Here is a 19,385-nt window from a genome sequence, read left to right on the forward strand (position 1 = left end):
GATCTCCAAAGAATAATTCAAGAAAAGACTATAATTGCATTGATTTACTGTCCAGACGCTGTGACTTTACAACATCATGCTTCAAGCCCAAAAGAAAAAGGGCTTTGAAAAACAGAATTAGTCTATGGAAGACCATGTATGTACTCAGCATAGGAGGGAGCAGAATTGCCTGTTGCTTGCACCATTTTAATAATAATTTATATTTTAGAAAAGAAAAATTAGGGAGAGTTGGACAAGAGTCTGCTTTTTTCATGTGATATGTATATGTAATGTGGCACATCAGGTGTCACTTTGACTGCTGTTGCTAAGGGGTTGAGGAGGAGAGATTAAAATCATGGGACACTACCCTAGGCTGAAAGTAAGACAACAGAAGGCTATATATTATCGCGAAATAACCATTATGTGACAAGTAGAAGATGGATGGAAGTAGTTCACTGGATTTCCAGTAGTGCAGAACAAAGTGTAGAGGGACTCAACAGTGTATTGTCTGTATGTAGAAACAGGTAAGAGTTACAGTCTCTACATTGTTAAATTTTAAATGATTGATTGTTGCTGAGGTTATTTGTAGTGATTTATTTGTACAACATGGTTGAACAACATCATCAACATTCTAGGGCAGTTTGTTAATGTGACATGTATCTTCCTTTTCATCTACACTTTGAGTTATTTTTTAATTAAGGTGAAAAAAATCATCTGTCACTGTCATTCTTAATACTTAAAAATTGTCTTTTGGGGACTATAAATTTTGTTTTATCTTATTCTCTCGAGCATATGTTCACATGTTCCATTGTGTTCAGAAAGATATAATGGAGGATCCATTCCTTAGTACCTTTAAGCTTAGAAAATTTACCAAAAAGGAACTGAACACTAGACCTTGCTCTAGAACCAAACTTTTGTGTGCTTTATACTAATTATTTTTGAATGTTTGAAAAGCAAATTCAGAGGGAAGATGAGGGGGCAGCTGTTCATCTCCGATGTTCATCTACACAACTCCTAAGGATTCGTTTACTATAACTTTTTTGTGTGTGTTTTGGCATTTCTTGTAGATGTACAGAGATGGTGAGGAGAGGAAAGAATATTAGAAATTAAAAGAATTATGTATTAGTGGAGATTTCACTTTGAATATAGCTGGATTCCTGACTGCTGGGAAGTCACTTCCAACTTCTTCAATTTTCCCGTACAAATGTGATGATAACGGTACTACCCGTGATTTGAGATCTTAGGATAATAAATATCATAGAAGCAAAGGAGCAGGCCCAAGGAAGATCCATCACTCATATCATGCCATGGCCATGGTGGAATTCACCAAACACTGACCTGCAGACCGACTCAGTAAAAGCCTTTAAATTTGGATTAAAATACCTAGCACCAAGAGAATATAAAGCAGAGAGGCAGTAGGGTGTACCTTAAGTTCAATATGTGCAGCCATACAAAGGCAACTACAAACTCCAAGTATTCAGTTTTTGCCAGTACAATTCCTATGACAACAGCTGCATGTAAAGACTGCCGAACGCTGTTAGAAAAGATCGTGTTCTGAAGTATAAACTAGAACTGTAGTAGCCTTTTATTTTCATTTCTGCACCTGGAAGCCTGAAAATAAATCTTGTTAATTAATTTTTCTGGTACTATTAATCCTTCCTGGCATTAGGAATCAAGGTGAATGAGGGATAAAGTGAGAAATTCAAGTTGCTTTCTTTCTTGGAAATACAAAAAGCCAAATTGAAACACACATATAAACTCCCTGAGAGACTGATATTCTGAGAACTGGAGTGTTAGTGAATATTTTCAGCCAAGTTGCAGAATTAGCTTAACAGCACTTCTGTTGTTAAATGATGAGTGGAGGAAATCTAGGGATGCAGAAATTTTGCATCTCTCAGCTGAAAAAGAGATAATGTCACTCTTGCATTTGACAGAGAGATATTCCACAAATTCAGATGATCATCATCCTATAATTTTCTTTTTATGAGTATCCTAGTTATGCCTTTGAAATGCATTAATCTGTTGGTGTCTTTGAAGTAGCCATAAAATGCAATCTCCATGTAATGCAGCAGCCCACTTGGTTGCAGGATTCTGGGGTTCATGCAGCTAACACTGCTCTGGAATATGACTTTTCATTATGCTCACACCTGCAGCAGACTTGCGTAAGAAGAAGTAGACCATGCCAGAGTAACTATCACACCAGTGGCATCAAAACATAGAGAAAATCATGTATCGCAGCATGATCAGAGAACAAGAGAGATGTAAAGTGTGAAAGAGAAAAGAGGAGGAAAAAAATTTTAAAATCTGATGAACATTTTGCCAGAGAAAAAAATTTCCACATACAAGTACTCTTTACAGCGGTGTTCCTGAGTATTAAACAATATCCTCGTTATTTTCCAATGCCACACTTTTCACAAGTACAGAAGTTGTTTAGTTATTACCACAGAATTCTTGTTCGTTCAAATTATTAAGAAATAATCAACTTGTGTTACTGTACATTTAACACATTTTCATCATAAAAAAGGCTCTAATAATATTAAGCTACCCAAAACAGAGTCACTGTCCAATTTTATTTCTCCTGTAGATCAGTGATTAAAACAACATAGGTTTGTTTTTAACTGTTAAAATGTTCAGCAGTAGAGGACAAAGGGTTCCAGAAATGATCCTTTTGATCACGCTTTGCAGTCAGTTTTTAATCCTTTCAATGAACAATAAGTTAATTTTGAGGTTATCCAAATTCTTTTTCACCAATGTACTCTTTTATAAAATATGACTTATGGCTACAGTACAGAAACTTTGCTGTATTTGGCAATAAAAAGAACAGTCAAAACATACTGAGTGAGCTTGACTAGATTTATTTTCTTCCAATATTGTTAATTATATCTCACTTTTTAAACCAGATATTAATCAAATCTCATATCAGTCAATGAATTATTTCATCTAAGATGGAAGCTAATGACTTTATGATGTGGTTTTACTGATTATCATTTCTAATGTTAAGCAAAAACTATCTCTCATTCTTGTCTTTGGAAATTACTAATCATAGAATCATAGAATCAGTTAGGTTGGAAAAGACCCCTAAGATCACTGAGTCCAATGTCCCTAAGCACAACATCTGTGTATATCCTAAATACCTTCAGGGATGGTGCCTCATCCCACTTCCCTGGGTAGCTTGTTGCAATGCTTAACCACTCTTTCGGTGAAGAAATTTTTCCTAATATCAAATCTAAACCTCCCCTGGCACAACTTGAGGACATTTTCTCTTGTCCTATCACTTGCTCCTTGGGAGAAGAGACCAACACTCACCTCCTTACAATCTCCTTTCAGGTAGTTGTGGAGAGTGATAGGCTCTCCCCTCAGCTTCCTTGTCTCCAGGCTAAACAAACCCAGTTCCCTCAGTCACTCCTCACAGGACTTGTGCTCTAGACCCCTCACCAGCCTCGTTGCCCTTGTCTGGACACACTCTGGCAACTCCATGTCTTTCTTGTAGTGAAGGGCACAAAACTGAACACAGTACTCAAGGTGCAGCCTCACCAGCGCTGAATACATAGGGATTATCACTTCCCTAGTGCTGCTGGCCATAGATGTTTCAATAGTTATGTAAAGTCAGTAGTATTGATTACAAGAGCTGCAAAGCTAATGCTTAAATTCTGAATTGCATTCTCTGGTATTACTTATTTAGACTGTTTAACTTTATTGGTTTTTACCATCCACTTTTTTTCTGCTTTTCGTAGAAAACAGCATTGTACAGTGACATCTGTGTTACCTGATATGTTGTAAAATATAGATCCTCAATTTTTGTCTGGAGCATTCAGGATTTTTCTACATAAGCATTGATTTTCATCCCTACTTAATAACAGATGAGTATCAATAGCAGATCTGTTGTTAGAATTCTTTTATTTGCTTTCAAAAGATTTTTAAAACATCCTATTTATAGTTTTTCTGCTTTGTGGTCAGTTTTCTCTCCTCAGTGTTTTTCCTTCTCAAAAAACTTCTTTCAGTACTAGCCACAAACTTATTTGTTTCCACCATCAGCTTTTTTGTATAAATTTATGTCATTTTCACATTTTCTTTAATTATATGACAACAATGTATACTGATAAAATGCCTGTAAATTTTGAAATTATACCATGTCTAAGCATTCCTTTACATGAAAAAGTTACTGAGAGCATGGTTTCTCAAAAATTATTTTGAAATATGTGAATAAAATAAAATGGAGCTTTTTTCTTTTTTTTTTTTAAATAAAGGAGGGCCCATAGTCAGACTGAGTTTAAGTTCCGCAAAGTTACTGTGATCTGAATTTGTAGTCAATAAGATGATAACGAAGTGTTAAGAAACAACTAATACAGATTTGTCAAGAACAAATTACACCATATTTATATTTTTAGTTTGAATGTTTTAGTGGCCTAGTGCAAAGAAAGGCATGTTTAACATTTGTGAATGACTCCAAGCTACAAGAGGTTACAATCTCTGCAGAGCACAGAATAAGAATCCAAAAGGATCAGTACATTGGAGAAATTACTTACAATGAGTAACACAAAAATCAGCAAAATGTAGGTTACTATACTTACCACACATCAAATTTACAGATAGAATAAAGGGAAATAAGTGATTAAATAACATTCTTCCTTAGAAAAGTACAGCTGTTACAGAAAGTGGAATATTTAGTAGAATGGAAAATTGCATACTTCAATTCTAGGACATACTAAGAAGACTGCTACCTATAGAGGATGTGAGACTTAATCATTCCCATTATCAATGATGTTATTGTCTGAAATAGAACACCATGTCCAGTTTTGGGTCTTACATTACAAGACGTAGAAAGGTAGTAGAGATGACAACAACACCACAAAGTAGAGAATTCAAAACCATGACTTCTAAGGAAAAGATGAAGAGATTTGGCTGATCTAGCCTCGAAAACAGAAGCCTGATACACACAAGGGTAATGGTCTTCAATGTAACAGTAAAACTTTGGTATAGGTCATCAATGAAGTGTTTTCAATACTTTCAATATAATAAGTTGAGTAAATAATAAACAGTATTAAAAAAAGGGAATTACGCACAAATATTAAGTAAAACTTTCTAATTATTAATTGAGCGATGGAACAGATTCTTGTGAAGATCTAGATTTAGGAATATAACTCACCAGACATTTTTGAAGATTGAGCTGAGAATATCTGATCTTGCCTGAGGGCAAAAGAAGTACCTGAAGAAGATGTGGTTTTGAGTTCCTTTTGATCATAATATTTTGATTCTTTCTGGAACAGATTTTTTATATGTGAAAATCTTGCCAGTGACAAGCAAACATACATAATTATCTAGAATCCCTTTCCAGAAGCCATATTTTTGTTGTATGACATGTGATCTCTTTAAAGAGCATACGTATGAGAAAGAGATTTCATTGGTCTTTAGGAGTTTCAACGACTGGCTACATTTCATACAAGTCAAAGGTACAAATGTTACTGTAATAATAAAGAATGTTACTGTTATAATAAAGAAAATATTTGAAGATTTACCACTATAATTAAGTCTGAACAAAGACAAATATGTGATTGGTAGAATTGTGTTCCAGGTAAGTGAGCAGTAGATACGGAGCCCCCAGAGCAGAAAAGAAGTAATTTCATTGCTAGTTGATAAACTGACAACATCTCTTTGCTCTACGTGTATGCATTACAATGCAACAAATAAATTACCTTCATTAAGTATTTTCTTGAAGGATTAATGAGTACAGATAATAAGACACAGCAGCACAAAGAAATGTACCAAAATTATTTATCTGGTTGTGGTGGGAGGCTGGAGAAACAACACATTGTTGTCATTCATCTTAGCTAAAAAGAACCGTACCCCCTCTAAATGTGAGGTGTTCTCCATCATTAGAGAGTGCCACATAACGGACCCTTATTCTGCGGCTGGTACACAGAGTATCCAAACTGTGTGACAACAAAGGTGAAAACTGGGCTGGAGACAAAATAAGGTTTAGTATTTTCAACAGGAAACATTTAGGCAGATTTTTTCCTGATACTTTATTTTGTTTAAACATAAAATTTCTGAATGGTAGAGTGAAGCCATCATGCAAAGTTCATGGTTTATAGCTATGTATAGTAAATGCAGCCTGTAATCTTGAGTCTACTTTTTATTACTTTTCTTATAAACAAAAAAAAAAGAGATGAAGCAACTTCTTCAGAGTTGCTAAAACTTCCAGATTATCTCAGATTTTGGCTGTCATCAGGCATCAATATCATTTATTCATCAAGTACTGCCATCTTGTGGAACTGGAGTAATCAGAGGAAATCCTAAAAAGATGAAGAGAAATATATTTTCCCAACACGGTACTGAAGGAGATTGAATACTATATCTCTCACAATGAAGACACAAAACAGATTTATTTCTTGTAAAACATCATAACTCCACAGAAGTGGAATTGTGCAATCTATGTTTGCATGCTTTGCCCCTGAAGATGCAATATTTTACCACTGTATGGACCGTACATTTAGATTTTAGGTGGCCGTAAAGGTGTTTGTATGGCAGCTTTCTTGTTATGTCCTCACTTGCCACCCGAAATACCACTTAGCGCACAGGACTGATGAAAAAGCTGTCCAGAAACCTCATGTTAAAAGGACGTCACGAGAAATTTTTCAGGAGAAAAGCCTTGAAGCAAATCTGGGAAACATTCAGGTACTAACAAACACAGGAGTGAATATTTGGTGTTATGCAGCATAGCTCTTCTTGTAATACTGAAGGGGTTATTTCTTTCTGACTGACAATGACAGAAAGACTTTTGCTTTGCCATAGTACTGACATTTTCTGCATCAGAATGATATCTCCAAAAGCACAACACAGCACTAACAAAAATGCTGATACATCAGTATTCCAGCTTCATCCATGAAGGGAAGTACGACGCGTTGTGACAGTTTAAGAATTAGTGTTGTTAAACAGAAAAAATAGATCTACAAAAATAGTTTAACAAATTAGGGCAAACTAAATTTCACACCATAAATTCCTTTTGGCAGGAGATAGATGCTGTCTTCTCACTACTTTATCACCAAGTGACCTGGATTTTCACCTATACAGCACACTAAAAGGTACTTAATAAAACACAGAAACAAATCAGACATTTAGAAGACTTTCCAAATGACCTCAGAAAACAGATACAAAGCTCGTTGGAGACATTCTTCTGTAAACAAGGCTGGTCATTTATAAAAGGAAATACAAGTTTTGTGGTTACCAAACTGATTTAAATCATTTTCACACCAAGACTTTGTGTATAACAGAACTTACCAGTGGAAGAGTCCTCCAGCCCAAGCCACAGGAGAATGCCAATATGTAACTGCTTCTATAATTCATGATTTCTCTGGCTTTTTAGTCTCTGTTTCTGTTTTGTGTTGACAAACAGTATCTGCATAAAAGTTTCTTTTGTGTTGGGAGTCAACAGTAATTTCCAGAAAGGACTCTGCATTATCTTTGTGGTTTTGTCATAGGTGTCACATTAAAAATAAAATAGAGGAGTATAAAAATAAAAAATAAACTCAGCATATATTCTGTAAAAATACTCTAGACTTCTGTACACTGCAGTATTCACAGTTTCCTATTTTCACTTAATTATTTATTTGCCCGTTGAAAGCAAAATGAGTACAGCATGGAGAAACCATTTACTCAGGTTTTTCTCAAAAGGAAATTACTTCGGAGGGTTCCTATCTAGAGTAATTACTTTCTGATTTTACAGTTATAGTTTGGTTTATTTAGATTTTGTTAGCACAGACTTTTAGCTTCAAAATCTCTTGAAGGCCATTGTTATTTACCTGTCAGGCTTGAGATGCATCTCTGGAGTTTAGTCTGCCATTAAAAAGTTAATACAATGGCAGTTGTGTTTTCTGCTTAGCTGAATGACAGTGGTTCTAAAATCTTTTGACGGAAACCGTTCTAGGAAAGTTTGAAGTTCACTAACAACTGCAGTGAGCTGTGTACAAATAGGCCCAGTGTCATCTGTTTGGTCTTAGGCTTCTTGTTCTGAAATTCAAAAGATTCACTCAGCAGTTCACCGTTTTGTAAGAGTGGGATTTCAGATATTATTTAAATGCAAGCCTCTCTTCTTGTAGTTTATATGTGCTCCTGTGCTGAGCTGATGTGGGACTTGTGGCATCTAACTACACCCATTGTTATTTCAGAATATTTTACTGTGTGTGTACTATAGGTGACAGACATCTATAAACAGACAACAATTTTTTAGAGGTTGATTCTCCGTCATTCTCTCTTAATTAGTTACTTTGATATGTCATTGCAAACATCTGGGTATTCTCTTATGCATGACACTGCCAGAAGAAAAAAAACAAAAACAAAAAACCCAGGTTTTGTACTTGGACAGCCTTCATTAGTATTTCTGTGATTTAAGAACGCTAAATTTTAATTTTGTTGGCATACAAATCAGCAACAGTCAGAACCCCAGAATATGAACATCAATGCATGTTTCATCCTCCACCATGGCTGCAAATTTAGAAGTGTGAGACATTTGTATAATGGATCAATGTCAGCATACACCTATTTTCCCATAATTGCAGTCATTCTGTTAACATCTTTTTGTAAAATGACTTCTGCAAGACCATCCATCAACTTCTGTCAGCTAAAAACTGTTGGGTCCCCAGATCCCAAGCCAGCTGTGGTTGCTTCTGACTGTTCTGCACAGCGTGCATTGGAAATTGCAGTTTCCCTGAGATATTTCCACTGAAGCCAATGCATACTGTATGGACATAATTCTCAAATTATATTTAAGAATCAGCTGAACTCTTTAATCAGGTCTAATAGGACAGAAATTTCATAAAGTGTGTAAGGAGCTTATCACTTGCAAAGAAGGTTCAGAATTCCAAATCAGTTCCAGACCTGAGCATTCAGATGCAAAGTCCTCAGGTATTTGAAAGTGTATTCCCAGGTTTTTTCTGTTTAGAAATGAAAAACAAGAGTAATTCCTTCAATGACAATGGGCTGACAATGATCAAGAAGAGTTAGCACTTTTGTCTATGTTTTGGAGTTTGGGCTCCTGGCTGGAATACAGATGCTGTAGGTATGTACAAATAAAAGCATAAACTGCAGCTTTAGAGCATAAATTATTTGAGTTTTAGATTTGGCAGAAGTTCTGTTACTTTTTTCTCAGTGCTCTATCACACTACCCATTCATCCATCACTCCATTTTTAACAGCAAACATCATTTAGGTGACGAAATGACAGTATTCCCCTGGATTCAATACCAGCACAGACTAAGTATTGTGTTTCCTTAGAGGCACAAAACTTTGTTGGCTGAGATCTGTTCCTAAGGAGTAGTTCTAATTAACAAATGAATAATTAACTGCATGTGTTTTTAGGCTACAAATGGAAAAAAATCTGTTCTACACGAACTACCAATGAACCCACAATGATGACTGCTTTACATTAGGTTTGAACTACTTTTAAGCCAGAGCAATTAGCGAGACAGATTGCTTCCATTTGAATTAGTAACAGGTGTCTTCTGTTAAAGTCTATGTATTTTCCTTGAACTTGTATGTTCATCATCACTTTGTAAAGTTTTATGCTGCCATGAATCATTACTGCCAGATAAGACATCATGGCAAAATGTGTCAATGAAATTTTCAGAGACAAGTATTTTTGGCTAAAAAGCATTTTGCCTGAAACGTGACAGAAGAAGAAGGAAATTCTGGACACACGGAGAGCTCTCTGTGATCCCTGAATTCCTCAGGGTCCTGTGTAACCACTCAGAATTACAATTTTTAATTTTAAGCAAAAAGTCAATGTGTGCAGCTTAGTTCCCTGTTTTGGAGAAGTCTTCTCCTACTGTCAGGTAAATATATTTAGCCCTTTACATGGCATTTGTGTACTGATACCGTCATTTTTCATGAGAAAATTTTCATCTGACTTCAAGACTAGATTGAACTTCTTCAGAATTAATCCAGAACTTCCTGCATCTCTACATGACTGCTTGCACTATTGGCTTATGTTGGTTGAAAAAGAAGTCACTGTGCTTTTCTATTCCTTTCTGACCACCGTGTCAGGGAACGGTATAACATAAAGACAGAAAGGACAGATTAGTTGGAATTTCTAATGCTTTCTACACAGTTATAGTCAAACTGCACAGCTGACCGAGGCTAGGACGTTAATGTGTTTCACTCTTCTTGTGCCAGGAAGAGCTATACCAGTTCCTCTCCTACCATTAGCAGAAAAGCATACAGAAAATTTAAATTCTGAGGCGTTTCCTCTCACTCTTTTGACCTGTCCATTTTCCAACTTATATCAAGAAACATTTTGACTGTAGTGGGGATAAAAAACTTGCTATACCAATGGATTAGTTTGCATCTCGGAGTAGTAGTAGCAATTTTATACACCTGAACTAACTTTGGCTTTTCTGATTTTGGAGTAATTTCTTTAAAGACTGTCATGGGCGGAGATTAAGCAAGAAATTGACTTAAAACAAATGTGCCATTTTAAGTAGTGAAGATTATTTTATTTACGTGTGAAGACAAAATGAAACAGTGGAAGATAAGATTGACAGGAGAACAACAAGTAGAAGAGTATACATAAGGTTAAGGCTTTAATGTCTGAATTTGTGGAACTCCACAGGAATAATTCCCTGAAAGGAATTCCCTACTAAATCAGAATCTCATTAACTTTACTGATACTTCTAATGCTGAGACATTAATGCATCTAGGTTTTTAATAAACCATGATATAATCTCATACAGAATAATAGGAAATATTCTTTTTTATCAACCAATTATTATGAATATAAAAGGAAAAGTATATACTTTTCAGGTGAACAGAAAGATTTATGGGATAAAAATAAGAACCAAGGGACTGGATTTAATTACCATGATTAAAAATCACTTTGATTAGTCTTTGCTCCATCGGATTACGAGGCAAAGCAGTAGGTAGCTTTGTTTTAAGGAGTTATTCTGTGTTCGTAGACCTTTAAGCTGTATATAGAAAGGGTTCTGAGATTCTTCAGTGAAGCAGATGTAGAAGAAGATGGAAGTGTCATGCAGTAATACCACCTGCAAGAGAGGTTGGACACTTGTTGCAATCTGCTGATTTTAAAAACTGATGTTCCTGATGTTCATAATAAAAACTGTTTATACACACACTTGCAAAAGTCATCCCTAGTTCTATAAGAAGCAGCTTGACATATTTCACTGCAAATTTGAACAAGTAGAGAAAAAATGCTTTGATATAATTTTGGCTTGACATGAAAGATTAGAAAAGGGAATCATCTAATGATAATGAGGAAGAACTTCTTTGCTGTGAGGGTGACAGAACACTGGAACAGGCTGCGCAGAGTGGTTGTGGAGTCTCCTTCTCTGGAGATGTTCAAAACCCATCTGGACAATGTCTTGTGCAACCTGCTCTAGGTGACACTGCTTTGGCAGAATCACACAGAATCACAGAATATTAGGGGTTGGAAGGGACCTCTGTGGGTCATCTAGTCCAACCCCCGAAGCAGGGTCACCTAGAGCAGGCTGCACAGGACCTTGTCCAGGCGGGCAGCAAGGTTGGACTAGATGATCCCCAGAGGTACCTTCCAACTCCTACCATTCTGTGACTCTGATTCTGTAATATTTTACTGGTGTTTCCTGAGTCTATTGAATAATTTAATTATTTTTTCCTGGACTAAATCCGTCTTCCCAGGGAACTTATGGACTAAATGCTTATGCTATTTTCAAAATTCCAAGGAGACAAAAAAAATCTTCTCTTCAGTTCTAAACCAGACAAATAAGTTTAAAAAGCCTTTAGCTTTTTTTTTCTAGTTTATTTAAATAAAGTTAATGAATATTTATGGAGTGTATACATTAACATGACACATTATTGTTTCTCTTTTTTTTTTTCTGTATTTTTTTAGAGATCATCTATAGCTGGGTATTTAATGAATTCCCATCATTTGTGGCAGAGGATAGCAGGCGGTTCATCTCTCAGGAAACAGGCAATCTCTACATCTCCAAAGTGCAAACATCTGATGTTGGCAGCTATATATGCCTGGTGAAAAACACAGTGACAAATGCCAGAGTTTTGAGTCCTCCTACACCTCTGACACTGAGAAACGATGGTAAGTAAGGCATTATTTTGGAGTACCACATGCAAGAAAAAATACTAAGCCAAAAATACTCTATTAATTTAAGAACCATGATTTTATTGTTTTTCAATGTATGCATACATTTACTGCAGCAGTCAGCAAAGGAAGGTGTTCATGGAGACAGTTTCATTTAAAACATCTAACGGCTGTGAGAATATTTAGATCTCCAAAGACTGAGGTGCAGTCATACACCTCCTGATGTACTTTATTTAGAACAGCTACTCCTTGCTATTCTGGTGCTCTGTCACTGACAGAGAGAAGCAAATCTCCTTTCTCAGTATTGTCTGTTCCTTTAGGGCTCCGTTCAGTTGCCTCAACCGAGTGGCCACTGCCACACTGAGAAACCCTCAGGCATCTGAGGCATCCACAGGGGACCGGCAAATATCACAGAGAGACCAGCAGCAGGATGCTGGGAGCTATACCTTCATGCAGCTCAGATGACGCAAGGCACACATGGTTAGACAACTGCACAGAGGCTGTATTGTTTAAAACTTCACCTGTTGCTGTACTAAAGACCTGTTACACTTCCTGGCTCCAATTCAATGCACTGATGAAGTATCACCTAGAACACTACAATAGCTTTGATTACAACAATAGTTAGTTACCCAGGAAGTTTTGAATTTAACAAAGGCATAGAATTGCAGTATTTTTTTCTATAAATAAGCACCTAAGTCTTATTATCAAAAACTGGCTTAGGATTTTTCCCGAAAATCGAAAGAAGACACTTTCCAATAAAATGTTTTGGAGCAGCATGACATTTCAATATAAATGATATGTAACTCTGACTCTGTTGGAATATCTGCTTATAGAGGCAACTGTGTTATTTGTGCTTTTGCAGCAAAAATATTCATATTTATTACATTATAATTGTTTCTTACTTTCTTTTTCTGTCAAAATAATGTTATATTTGAGAAGAATAATTAATTCCATAAGTGCCTATATTTTCTTTTTTTCCAAGATGTATTTAATGATACTTTCAAGTTCTTCAGAAATACATTTCAGCAATTCAGCACGTGTGAATCTATACTTATATAAATAAGAGAGAGAGAAAGAGAGAAAGAGATAGAGAGAGAGAGACTCTGAGGCTTTTCTCTTGCTTATAGCTTTTTCTAGAACTAAGTCCTCCACTGTAAAAGCATTACACATGCTGGACTTAACCACAGATGAGTTAGTTTAACAGGGTAAGTAAAAAATGTGTTCACTGATTCGAATGGAATTAAGTTAATGTTTATTCATCATAACAAGTTGAAGTTTCTGTCTACACAGCACGCAGGCTCTGCAGCAAAAAGCTGCTTGTTTTATGGTATCATTTCCTATTTTCTTTTGCTGATCTAGTACCTATGGTAATTATTGAGTTTCAGGTGTTTTTCTGAACTAACATGGCAGACCTGATCTTTTCAATACAAACCTTTGAAAATTAAAAACCCCAAAAGTTGACTCTGTTTATAATCAGTTTCAACTCTGACAAAAAAAGACAGAATTTTACTGTCATATGTATTATGTGTATCTTGCCTTATTGTTTCTTTATGACATTTCTTCACGCTTTTATTGGGTTCCAGTTTTGTGCAGAAATTATCTATATCATACTAACAGTACACAGGCACACAATACAGTATAAGAAATGGAGAGAGTAAATAAGGATAAAGGCAGCAGTCTACATCACTGAGCTAAGAAACCTAATCTGTGGAAGAAAATTGCGCAGATTTTCTTAAATGTCAAGTGGGTAGTATATACCAGCCTTCAGCAGATTTGTGTTTCACGGCTGGCTGTCATACAATTGTGATAATCCAACCTTCTGAACTGTGCTGGAGTATTGGGGAGGCATTTACCCATAGATGAACTGTTCCTCAAAAATTTCCTTATTCAATTTTCGCATGCATGAATTTCTACCAGGCTTCCATGGCTTAGTTTTTATCTGTCAGGATTTCTGAAAAGCCCCCTTATTGTGATGGAGTTCTTCAGCTTTTTTAAGTAAATTGCTTGCTTTCCTGTAGGACTGAGCAAGTTTCTCAGTGAAGAGACCCAGACTTTGTGTCTAACCTTGCAGTTTCCATAAAACTACCTTGAAAAAATATTCAGGAAAGTTCTAGTTGCTAAATAATACATATTATTTAGGACATCTGCCTTATTCTACCTCCTCTACAGAATGCAGTAATATGAGCCTCTTAAAAACTATCTGGAATGACAATTAAAATATTCCATTAATAATACTGTACTTTTTCTTTTTGTCAGAAAATGTTTTAGGTTATATTGTCTTGTGCACTGACAAATATTAAAGGGCAATGACAGAATTTTAAATATACATGTACATTACAGTCCAAAACATGGGATAATGTAACTGCTGAAAAGAGGTGCTGATTAAAGAAAATTAGAGTTATTTGTGGAGGAAAAAAAAAGGTGAGAATGGACTTTAATAAGGAAGTGAGAAATTGGGAATGCAATTAAAATAAACATCCAAGTACCTGAAAACTTATCTATGTTGCTGAGTTCTGTTACATGATTTTGAATATGGCTTTTTCAGCTTTTTGGTTGTAAAATGAATTGAATCACTTTGAACTTTGCAAATATTTGTTTAAGTTTAAAAATTATACAGCTTTCTCAGTTCAGCAGATATGTTAGAAACCGCAGGAAGATCTTGTCGTTTTAAAGAGCTTTTACAAATGGCACTATATAAATAAAACAATTTATATGGACTGTATTCTTTGGACATATGTATCATTAACTTAAACATACTCCGCTTGATATATTTATCATCATTCTCAGATTTTGATGTATAAACTTGTAGTACTTGTACCCAGGGCACTGGAGAGCTTGTGAAGAGAAACACTGCTATGAAAACATTGGTCTCTATCTGTGAGGAAGAAACAGAACAATATTAAGTCTTTTTGTCAAACTCTGCAAGAATGTAGGAACTTCCTGGGATTTTATTAATCTTTTATTTCTTTCGTGATGTGTCTCAAAGGGGAATTCAGCTCCTTGATACGAAGCAAATTAAATAAAAACATCAAGAAATCCTTCAATGGATTCTGAATAAAATGAATACTTCATTTGTTCAGATGTCCTTGACAATCAGTTATTTCACACAATTCAATTTCACTTCAAGCTGGGTAATAAAAACACTCTAAAATTCTATCTGAGGAGATAAAAAGTTTTAGCAGGAAAAAAAAATGAATCATGTCATTAACTGCCTTTATAATGTGTTGGAATCTTTGAAGAATTATTTAATAACTGTTTATAAATAATAAACAGGCTTGTTAATATGTATCTTTGCTGATTGGGAGCTTTAAATTATCTTGACTAATAAAAACAAAAGCAAGCCTCTTCAAATTTAGGAAATAGAAACCTAGGGAGTATAAAACATTTGACACATGATAGCATAAGGCAGTTATTTCAAGTTCACACATTTTCATTCCAGGTTGTCTTACTTTTTTGTCTTTTTTATTTCTCTTAAAAAGATGTTAACTTTAACATTACTGCTGCACAGGAGAGAATTAAGTAATTTGTCATTTTATCACTGTGTAGATTCTGCCTAGTGGTTTTCCTATGGTGACATTCCCAGAAAAAAAGAGAACCTGTATGATTTCAGACATCAGAGGATACTATCTATCTACTGTGTTCCATTAGAGCAAAATAGTTTAGACCTCAACAAAGGTCCGTGTATCTGACTAGATGTATTCTCATGTAACAGAATGCACATCTTGACCTTCAAATTTTTTTCCATGTCATCGTAGTTCTGTGAAATGAATCTTTCCTGTCCTAATTCTAATGTTTAATTCTATGTATGTGATTAATAGTCTCACATAATGCTGGAACATATAGTTATCAAGGTATTAAGGATGTTAATTTCTAGTTTTCCGTGATGGAATGTGTTCAGCATGTGCTTATTCAGGTGGAACTCTGTGAAATGTTGACTGCACATAGATGGGTTGTCTGAAGATCTCTTTCCCAACATTAACAAAGGCTTGGAAGAGGTCATAATCAGTTCCCCAGTTATGGAAATAAAGCAGTAAAAGGGTGGGTATAGGACAGTAAGGTAATAAATTCTTCACTCTGAGGGTGATGGAGCACTGGAACAGGCTGCCCAGGGAGGTTGTGGAGTCTCCTTCTCTGGAGCTATTCAAGACCCTCCTAGACAAGGTCCTATGCAGCCTGCGGTAGGTGAGCCTGCTTCGGCAGGGGGGTTGAACTAGATGACCAACAGAGGTCCCTTCCAACCCCGAACATTCTGTGATTCTGTGATTCTGTAAATAATACATCAAAATAAAGATAAAGCAAAATCAACAGTTCAGAGACATAGACTATTTCCATCCCTGAAGAATGCTGGTAGTTCTTAATAAACTGATTATTAGCATTAAAAATATTTGCTTAAGGATTAATCCTAACATTTATGATCTGTCAGTTTTCTCCTTCCAGATTTTTTTTTCCTGCTTGTATTACAAGTTTTCTCTTCTAATGTGTTTATTCATACGGAGATGAATTCTAGAAGACACAAAACTTACCTGAGTTGTAATGGGAGTTGCAAATACTTATCCATCTATGACTTAATCCTGACAGGCTTTCTGGAGTTTGTCCTTGTAAGCTGCCTATTTCATGTGGGTTATATTGCAAGATCATTAACCTACATTTTTAAGTGTCCAGTCACATCTCATATTTGAATTGTGCAAGTCTATAAAAATTGTGCAAGACTAGCTAGAAATTGTGGTAATTCCTCCTAATGCTACAAGACAGAACTCAAACCTGAAATAATCTGGCTTTGATTTTTTTCAAGCATAGTCACACTGTCTTGGCAAAATCAAGTTTGATCAGTAGAGGTATAAAAAGACTGATAGCACTGATAGAGACATCAACGTACCCAAAGTCTGCTCCAGTGGAAAGCTGATAAAATGGCAATGTCCCTGGACAGCCATTGCTCCTGTAGTAAAGATATAGTTTCTTCCCTAAAATTCTAGTAAGATATTTTAATGACGGGTGATTACAAAACTGAAAAAAAAAGAGACTTCCCAAAATCTCTGCTTTTCTCCAGTAAAAATACATATTTCATGGGTTACAGGTATTTAGAAGAAACACTTTTTGTCTGTTTAGTTCTGGATTTTGTGACTAGATCCCACTGCAAGGTTGTAAAAGAATAGAATTATTAAGGTTGGAAAAGACCTCTAAGATCATCAAGTCCAGCCATCAACCCAGCAACACCAGGCCTGCTAAACCATGTCCTCAACTGCCACATCTACATGTTTTTTGAACACCTCCAGGAATGGGGACTCAACAGCTTCCCTGGGCAGCCTATTCCAATTACTTGACCACTCTATCAGTAAAGGAATTTTTCTTAATATCCAGTCTAACCCTCCCCTGGTGCAACTGGAGGCCATTTCCTCTCGTCCTATTGCTAGTTACTTGGGAGAAGAGACCAACATCTGCCTCACTACAACCTCTTTTCAGGTAGTCATAGAGAGAGATAAGTCTCCCCTCAGCCTCCTCTTCTCCAGACTAAACGGCCCCAACTTCCTCAGCCACTCCTTCTAAGACTTGTGCTCCAGACCCTTCACCAGCCTCGTTTTCCAGGTCCTTTTCCACCAGGCAGCTTTCCAGCCACTCTGCCCCAAGCCTGTAGCATTGCATGAGGTTGTTGTGACCAAAGTGCAGGACCCAGCACTTGGCCTTCTTGAACCTAACTGGGCCTTGTTGAGCCTGATTATATTAATAATAGGATGAAAGTCAGCATTAAAAAACCTAGTGTAATTTTATTTTAATTAAAAAATAAAACCAGGTCCTGTTGCAATAGGACAAGGGGTAATGGTGTTAAACTAAAAGAGGATAGATTTAGACTATGTATAAAGAAGAAATTTTTTACAATGAAGGTGGTGAAACACTTTCACAGGTTACCCGGGGAGATGGTATGTGCCCCATCCCTGGAAAACTTCAAGGTCAGGTTGGGCAGGGCTGTCAGCAACCTGCTCTCAGCAAAAGGAGTACAGAGTCCCTGTTGGGTCATGCAGAGGGGAAATTAAAACAGCAAAAGCCCAGCTAGAACTCAGGCTGGCCACTCTTGTAAGGGACAACAAAAAAATGTTTTACAAATACGTCAACAAAAAAAGAGGGCCAAGGAGAGTCTCCATCCCGTCTTCGATGTGAGGGGGAATATTGCCACCAAGGATGAGGAAAAGGCTGAGGTACTTAGTGCCTTCTTCGCTTCAGTCTTTAATAGTTAGACTGGTTATCCCGAGGGTAGTCACACCCCACTGCTGGAAGATAGGGAAAGAGAGTGGAAGAAACTTCCCATAATTCAGGAGGAAGCAGTTAATGAACAGCTGTGCCACCTGGACACTCACAAGACTATCACAGAATATCACAGAATAGTAGGGGTTGGAAGGGACCTCTGGGGGTCATCTAGTCCAACCCCCCTGCCGAAGCAGGGTCACCTACAGCAGGCTGCACAGGACCTTGTCCAGGCGGGTCTTGAATATCTCCACAGAAGGAGACTCCACAACCTCCCTGGGCAGCCTGTTCCAGTGCTCCGTCACCCTCAGAGGGAAGAAGTTCTTCCTCATGTTCAGATGGAACTTCCTGTGCCTCAGTTTGTGCCCATTGCCCCTTGTCCTGTCACTGGGCACCACTGAAAAGAACTTGGCCCCATCCTCCTGACACCCACCCTTCAGATATTTGTAGGCATTTATAAGGTCCCCTCGCAGCCTTCTCTTCTTCAGGCTGAACAAGCCCAGTTCCCTCAACCTCTCCTCGTAGGGGAGATGCTCCAGTCCCCTCACCATCCTTGTAGCCCTCCGCTGGACGCTCTCCAGTAGCTCTTCATCTTTCTTGAACTGGGGAGCCCAGAACTGGACACAGGACACCGGATGAGGACTCACCAGGGCAGTGTAGAGGGGAAGGAGAATCTCCCTCGTCCTACTGGCCACACTCTTCTTGATGCACCCCAGGATCCCATTGGCTTTCTTGGCAGCCAGGGCACACTGCTGGCTCATGGTTAACCTGTCGTCCACCAGGACACCCAGGTCCCTCTCCGCAGAGCTGCTCTCCAGCAGGTCCACCCCAAGCCTGTACTGGTGCATGAGGTTGTTCCTCCCCAGGTGCAGGACCCTGCACTTGCCCTTGTTGAACCTCATCAGGTTCCTCTCTGCCCAGCTTTCCAGCCTATCCAGGTCACGCTGAATGGCAGCACAGCCTTCTGGTGTATCTACCACACCTCCCAGTTTGGTGTCGTCAGCAAACTTGCTGAGGGTACATTCTAACTCTTCATCCAGGTCGTTGATGAAGAAGTTAAACAAGACTGGGCCCAGTACTGACCCCTG

The 19,385-nt window shown here is 37.2% G+C and overlaps 1 protein-coding gene across 5 annotated transcripts in view; it reads left to right on the plus strand.

The window, feature by feature from the left end:
• The window catches only part of CNTN5 (contactin 5), a 745,090-nt gene that overhangs the window by 548,560 nt on the left and 177,145 nt on the right, over positions 1 to 19,385 (plus strand). For all 5 annotated transcript variants that reach the window (XM_075417787.1, XM_075417816.1, XM_075417827.1 and 2 more), the window contains exon 8: positions 11,854 to 12,057. In XM_075417787.1, the coding sequence (XP_075273902.1) occupies positions 11,854 to 12,057 (204 nt within the window). The remainder of the gene's footprint in view (positions 1 to 11,853; positions 12,058 to 19,385) is intronic.

This window comes from Opisthocomus hoazin, chromosome 1 (genome assembly GCF_030867145.1).
Source record: "Opisthocomus hoazin isolate bOpiHoa1 chromosome 1, bOpiHoa1.hap1, whole genome shotgun sequence".
NCBI lineage: Eukaryota > Metazoa > Chordata > Aves > Opisthocomiformes > Opisthocomidae > Opisthocomus > Opisthocomus hoazin.